Consider the following 6,806-nt stretch of genomic DNA (forward strand, 5'->3'; position numbering starts at 1 on the left):
CTGGGAGAGAGTAGGGCTATAGGAAAGAAAGGGGCCGAAGCCCCTCACCCACCCTTACCCCATGCTTGGCAGCCACCCAGAATGGAAATAAAGGACCAGCAGAAGGAACAAATGGGCCCTGAGGNTGCCTCAGCAAACAAGCNGCAGCAGCAGCAGAAACCAGGGTCTCTCTGGGCTTCAGGTTTTAGGCGAGCTGGGTCTCCTACCTAATCCTGCACCATGGGCAAGCCTATGCTTACCTCAGGAAGGGCAGGATTGGCTGGGGCCAGACCAGCAGGATGACAAGAGCCAGCTATGGAGAGAGAACCATGCTTTGATCATTCCTTAGTGACAGGGCTTCCCCAAGGTCAGGGGCACCCCAGTCCCAGACAGAACCCAAGTCCCTCCTGTGGTTGTGAACAGATGTGAAAACACAGACCTCCCCATGCCTGTCACCAAGGCAAGGGCACACATGTCTCCCCAACCCCCATGCTGCAAGTGGCCACACAGCACGTGGCTACATACGTGAATACACACGGACAATCACTCCCACGCAATGAATGCATGTAACATGCACACAGAGCAATCACATGAATGATTCACATGCATGAACATTCACAAATCTCAGAACACAGGCGGCACACGGAANCATCACACGTGAACACAGCACATGAACACCCTTAAAAACACACAGCACACAGCTGCAGAACACAGTCCTTGGATGCACACATGAGCTGACTTCCGTGAACAGTGCACAGATCACACAAACAGGACCACCCTCCTCTGCACCACCCCCCAGCTCACCATCGCAGTAGGGGAAGTTATAGGCGCCTGGCACACACATATCACAATGTAGTCCTGTCACTCGGGGTCGACACCTACACTGGCCGGTTGTCGGGTCACAGGTTGTATGCAAGGAGCCATCGGCAGAGCAGTGGCAGGCTGTGGGGAGAGATCAGTGGGTGGGTGCAAGGTAGGGCTACAAACTGCACACCTCCATCCTCCCAAGAAACTTACGGATGCAGCTGGGGAAGCCGTAGAAGCCGGGGCTACATTCCTGACAAGTGGCACCCGTGTAGCCAGGACGGCAGTGGCACAAACCGCCCACTCCACACTGCTGATCCAGGGCCCCCCGAGGGTCACAGGCACAAGCTGTGGGCACACAGGCAGGGGGTGGGGGTCAGATCCTGGTCCTGTGGGGATGGCTTAAGTCCTCCTTGCTCTAATTCTCTGCTCACCGTGACAGTCGGGATACCCATGGTATCCCGGAAGGCATTGGTCACAGTGAAGACCGTCAAAGCCAGGTCGGCACTGGCAGCGGCCAGCCTCGTCACAGCCTTCAGGCAGGGTCCCTGCTGGGCTGCAGCCACACACTGCAGAGTAGAATGTGTTACTGGNATCCTGACAGGAGGGAGCNGGCTGTCCCTCGGGCACCCCGGCCACCTGTGCCCACATGGAGGGATGCCACTCACNCTGACAGAGAGGGAAGTGGAAATAGCCAAGGGCACAGTGGTCACACCTGTCCCCCTCAAAGCCAGTGCGGCACATGCACTGGCCAGACTCTGGGTCACAGAGGCTGTTGGCTACCCCAGGGCTGGAACACTGGCATGCTGCAAAGAGAGAAACAACTGGTCAGTCAGAGCTTACTTTGGTGCAGGGTCATCTCACCAGTGGATGAGGGGAGGCACTCACGGTGGCAGCTAGGCCCGTAGAATCCAGGAGCACAGAGCTCACAGTGGGCACCCCGGAAGTTGGGTTTGCAGACACACCGTCCCAACCTTGGGTCCTTCCGGCAGGCATTGCCCTGGGTCCCTGCAGCATTGCAATCACAGTCTGGGAGGAAGGTGGGGACAGGAGGCTTAGACGCAGGCATAGGCCAACCCTCCCGCCTGAAAGACCAGCTTTTTTACAAAGTCACATTTTTTACACATTAACATAGCACAAATTAGGACCTAAAAAGGAGTAAAAAACTACTCCCCAAGCTGGTACTTTCGGCAAACAGTGATGAACTGCAGATTCAAACCACCTATGTGGCTGCTGGGTGTGCTGGTGCAAGCCTTTAGTCCCTAATTTGAGGAATAAAAGCAGGTGAGTATCTATGAGTTCAAAGCCAGCCTGGTCTACACAGATAGTTCCGAGCCAGCCAAGGCTTTATAGTGAGACCCTGGTCTTAAAACACGTACATACACACACACACACTCTCTCTCTCTCTCTCTCTCTCTCTCTCTCATGCACACTACCACCACCACCACCAACAACAACACAGCTATTAATCCGTCACAGTTTTAACAGAGGCTCCTAATTAACAAAAGCACAAATGCAGGGAAAGACTAAGATGACAAGCCAGACAGAATCTTCTGAATTTATCATTATTTCTGGGAGTTGGGACGAAGGAAGAAAGCCCACCAGGTGCCCAAATCATGCAGCCAAGAGTACTTTAATATCTGATTGTTGATCCTGACAGGAATGATGGCCTGAGGCTGGTGGAAAGCATTGCAGTAGCTGAGTAATCAGGATACAGACAGGAAGATGTGTGGCAGTGGCGTGTGTCTTTAATCCCAGTGCTTGGAGGTCAGAGGTAAGTGGTTGGACTTCTGGGAGCCTGAGTTCAGCCTAGTCTACATAGCTAGTCCCAGGGTAGCCAGGGCTATACAAGAAACCCATCTCAAAAAAAAAAAAAAANCTTTAAAAAAAAAAAACACACACACACACTCTCTCTCTCATGCATGCATGCATGCACGCACACTACCACCACCACCAACAACAACAACACAGCTATTAATTCGTCACAGTTTTAACAGAGGCTCCTAATTAACAAAAGCACAAATGCAGGGAAAGACTAAGATGGCGAGCCAGACAGAATCTTCTGAATTTATCATTATTTCTGGGAGTTGGGACGAAGGAAGAAAGCCCACCAGGTGCCAAGAGTCCTTTAACATCTGATTGTTGATCCTGACAGGAATGATGGCCTGAGGCTGATGGAAAGCATTGCAGTAGCTGAGTAATCAGGATACAGACAGGAAGATGTGTGGCAGTGGCGCGTGCCTTTAATCCCAGTGCTTGGAGGTCAGAGGTAAGTGGTTGGACTTCTGGGAGCCTGAGTCCAGCCTAGTCTACATAGCTAGTCCCAGGGTAGCCAGGGCTATACAAGAAACCCATCTCAAAAAAAAAAAAAAAGACAGCAAACTCTCAAAGTCACCAGTGAGGGAACAGCCCAACAGGAACACACTTTGTTCTTCCAGCTAGCAAAGTCCAGAAAGGAAAGGTTAGCTGGAAAAGAAGGAAGGACAAGAGGACAGTTGAGGCCCAGACTGACGTCAACAAGGGCAGTCAGGGGTCAGGCTACTGCCCCTTCCCTCCAGTACCAGTGGAACTGCAGGGAAACTCCAGGAGAGAAAGTTCCTAGGGCCAAAGAACTGAAGGGCAAAGAAGGTGGGTGGATAAGTCAGGAAGAGTGGGCTGGAAGGTGAAGTCTGCAGGCATTCCAAACCAGCCAGAGATACCACACACAAACACTCAGGGCCAGGCGACTGAGAAACAGCATCCACTTCTGTCCTGCCCTAGAAGGATACGATCCTGCCAACAAGAAAAATCATCTAAAAGGTGCAACCCCAACCCAGAAACACTGAGAAGGGGCCTCTGTCTCGGTGTTAGTTAGGCAGACAGCTGAGGCTANNGTGCAGGTCAGCAATGGTCCAGCCAGCAGTTATGCACACAGTCAGTGCACCAATACTGTTGTCTTATGTTAGGGAGCCGACTTGGCACCTGGGCAAAAGGCCACAACATGTGCAAGTCTGCTAAGCCAGAGACTGCTGACGTCTGGGAAACACCCTGTGGAGACGAGACCATGAGAAGTCGTTCATGCCCGGATGTTTGTCGGAGCATCTCTCTGAAGGCGGGCAGGGTGGCTGATTAATTCGGTGCTCCATCTGTCTATAACACAGCTGTGGAAGTCCATGTTTACACAATAGTGGTAGGGAAGACACAACCCCTAAATGGCATATGTGGTTCACTGCAGTGTTTGTTTATAAGAATGNGCACACACACGGAGTTCAGGGTGTGTGGAGGGGGCTATTTGCTTTTTAAGGTGCTGACAATGAAGCCCAGGGCTTTGCAAAAGCCAGGCCAAGTGCTGCACCACCGCTACAGCCCCACGCAGAGCTTCTGGAAGGGTTTTCATGGGAAGATACATCTCAGCAGTTAAGAGCACTAGCTACTCTTGCAAAAAAAGGAGATTCAGGACCCAGCCCCCATGGGGTGGCTCAGAACTGTAACTCCAGGACCAGGCCAATCCAACACCTTTTCTGCCTCTGTGAGCACCAGGCAGACACACACACACAAAAACATACATACACATGAAATAAAAATTAACTTTAAAAGTTAACAGACTAAAGGAAAGGTGACTAAGATAATAACTGGCCGTCCATGCACAGCTTTGTCCTGTGGGTCCCGATGACTTCAGGGTACTTACTCACAATCTGTCCAGCGGGAAGCAGCTGTTCTCTCGTGTCATTGTGGGGAAATGAAGGCAGAGCTGAGGGAGGAGATAGCATACTTGTCCACCAGGTCTGTGGAGCAGGCTCTCCGGCTCCAGTACCACAGACCTCCCAGGGGCTCTGGGCGACTCCCTGGGTCTTCTTCCACCCTTCCTAGGCCCTTTGATCCCGTCAGACTGTGACCCTGNGCCTTCCCAAACATCCCCCACCCCGAGTTCCTCGCTGGCCCTCACGGTAGCAGTGTGGGAAGTCCGTGTAGCCCTCAGCGCAGGCAGCACACAGCTCTCCTGTGAAGTTCGGCCTGCAGTAACAGCGGCCCGTCAAGTCTTCACAGGTCCCATCCGTGAAGTCTGACTCACAGTCNCAGGCTGAGAGAGCACGTCAGGGAGAAGAGAGTCNTAAAATAGGGAACTATGGTCTGGCCTCCTGGGGTGGGAGGGGGATCCCTAAGACTCGCAGCCTCCGAGGCTTAAGAACACAGCTCTACTTACGCCGACAGACATGAGGTGAGTCGAGCGGCTGGTCAGGGGCACGGAAGAAGCCAGGCAGACAGCGCTCACAGTTGATACCCGTAGTGTGATGCTGAGGATACAGACACAGAGATCACTAAGTCCAGGCATGTCCTTATTCTCATCATACGGCCATCTACACAGCTGGCCTTTGCCTAGCCCACCTGGCAATCCAGGCAGACACCTCCACCCTGGTACACGTTGTCCTGGTTCTGGCTGGCATTGCGCCGGTCCACCTCAGGGTCATAGTAACAGTCGTAGGCATGGCCGTGGCAATTGCAGGCTGCGGAGTTAGGGCCAACAGTTAGCGTGCCTTCCATGGCCCTGGGACCCCTGGGACATATTCCGTGAGCCATGGGTGCAGGCAGTGAATACTACTAGTGTGGTATACGCACACTGGCACTCATTGGCGCTGTCCGTGGTGGCAGGCTTCCACGGCTGCTGATTGAAGCCTGGACAGCATCGGTCACAAGAGCCTCCACATGTATTGTGCTGGCAGGCACACTGCAGCCTACGAAGGGACNGAGAGGAGTCAGGACCCACCCCTACATCAGAGGGCTAGAGACGAGGTGGGTGGTANGTCCTTGGACATCACTGGCCTGCTGTTTGGGCACAGGCTCCCCTCCCCACAGTTCCCCAGCTGTCATGCAGTAAGTTATGGTCCAGACTTCNAGCTCCCATCGCAATGGCTCTGCACATGTTTTGAGCCNTAGAGAATAGGGAAGAAAGGGACAGACTCCCTATGTCAGGGGANAGAGGATCCCAGTGACTCCCTTAGGGTGTGTGTTGNTGTTGGGGTGGGGCCTAGGCGCTAACGCNGGTGGAACCTTGGTTCTCTCAATACCGCCTACACCCAAGCCTTGATCCAGTTCTAAGGAAGGAATACATTAGTTACCCAGAGTCCTGGATCTTATTCAGCTTGTGAAATCCTGTCAGTCAGACACCCCCATATATCTAGGGCATTTCCCCAGGGGCTAGTGGCCAAGAACTACTTCCTCTTTCCAAAGGCCGGAGGCCNGCCGCTGTCCCAGTGGGCAGGGGGACAGCTGGCTGGAGATGAGCACAAGACTGGAGCATCTGCGTTGTATAAACCAACACCTCCCACGTTCTACCAGCGTGTGGCAGGGTCACAGCCAGCCNGCTCAAAGGGGCAGCATACACATTTCCTGAGCAAGAGGCCAGAAGCCTATCTGTGTGTGCCAGGAACTCAGAGCCTCAAGCCATCAAGCTTGACTCCCACTGATCCCCATTGGGGGTCCCAGGGCCTTGGGAGTCAATTCTGCTTCCTGATCCATCCCGAAGGCTTCTGGGAAAGCCTCAGCCTCGGTGTAGAAGGAAGGAACTACCTGTCAGCCTAACCCAGCTGAGGCAGAGCTCAGGTCTGCCACGGGCATCTCGTTTTGAGTGATCTACATGGTTAAGAGGCATCCCTGAAGTAATAAGGGAAGGAAGGCTGGCCAATGGGTAAAAATCCCACAAGTCTGTCTCCCCTTGGGAGACAGAGGTCCCAAGGAGGCCTTGCAAAGGACACAAGAGTGTCTACAGATGCCACACACGACAGACTTGGGCCCAACTCCGTTTAATGAAGCAATCTGGTAAAATGCTGTAAAAGAATGTTTTGGAATGACTATAAACAAAGGAATCTAAAAATAGGCGGATGTGAAAAATGACTAGTTAGAACTTCTAGAATCGAAAGAATGCAATTATTAAATTAAAAAAAAAAAAAAAAAGCCGGGCGTGGTGGCGCATGCCTTTAATCCCAGCACTCGGGAGGCAGAGGCAGGCGGATTTCTGAGTTCGAGGCCAGCCTGGTCTACAGAGT

General features: G+C 52.8%; 1 protein-coding gene across 1 annotated transcript in view; it reads right to left on the reverse strand.

Moving 5' to 3' along the window:
• Window positions 1–6,806, reverse strand: part of LOC115029113 (laminin subunit alpha-5-like) — a 14,412-nt gene that overhangs the window by 2,632 nt on the left and 4,974 nt on the right. The window contains exons 5-15 of the mRNA XM_029468665.1: window positions 5,380–5,495; window positions 5,149–5,267; window positions 4,967–5,057; window positions 4,709–4,843; window positions 4,451–4,513; window positions 1,672–1,812; window positions 1,452–1,589; window positions 1,218–1,352; window positions 997–1,131; window positions 784–921; window positions 240–292 (exon numbers count right to left, since the gene is read on the reverse strand). Coding sequence (XP_029324525.1) covers window positions 240–292; window positions 784–921; window positions 997–1,131; window positions 1,218–1,352; window positions 1,452–1,589; window positions 1,672–1,812; window positions 4,451–4,513; window positions 4,709–4,843; window positions 4,967–5,057; window positions 5,149–5,267; window positions 5,380–5,495 — 1,264 coding nt within the window. The remainder of the gene's footprint in view (window positions 1–239; window positions 293–783; window positions 922–996; window positions 1,132–1,217; window positions 1,353–1,451; window positions 1,590–1,671; window positions 1,813–4,450; window positions 4,514–4,708; window positions 4,844–4,966; window positions 5,058–5,148; window positions 5,268–5,379; window positions 5,496–6,806) is intronic.

This window comes from Mus caroli, chromosome 2 (genome assembly GCF_900094665.2).
Source record: "Mus caroli chromosome 2, CAROLI_EIJ_v1.1, whole genome shotgun sequence".
NCBI lineage: Eukaryota > Metazoa > Chordata > Mammalia > Rodentia > Muridae > Mus > Mus caroli.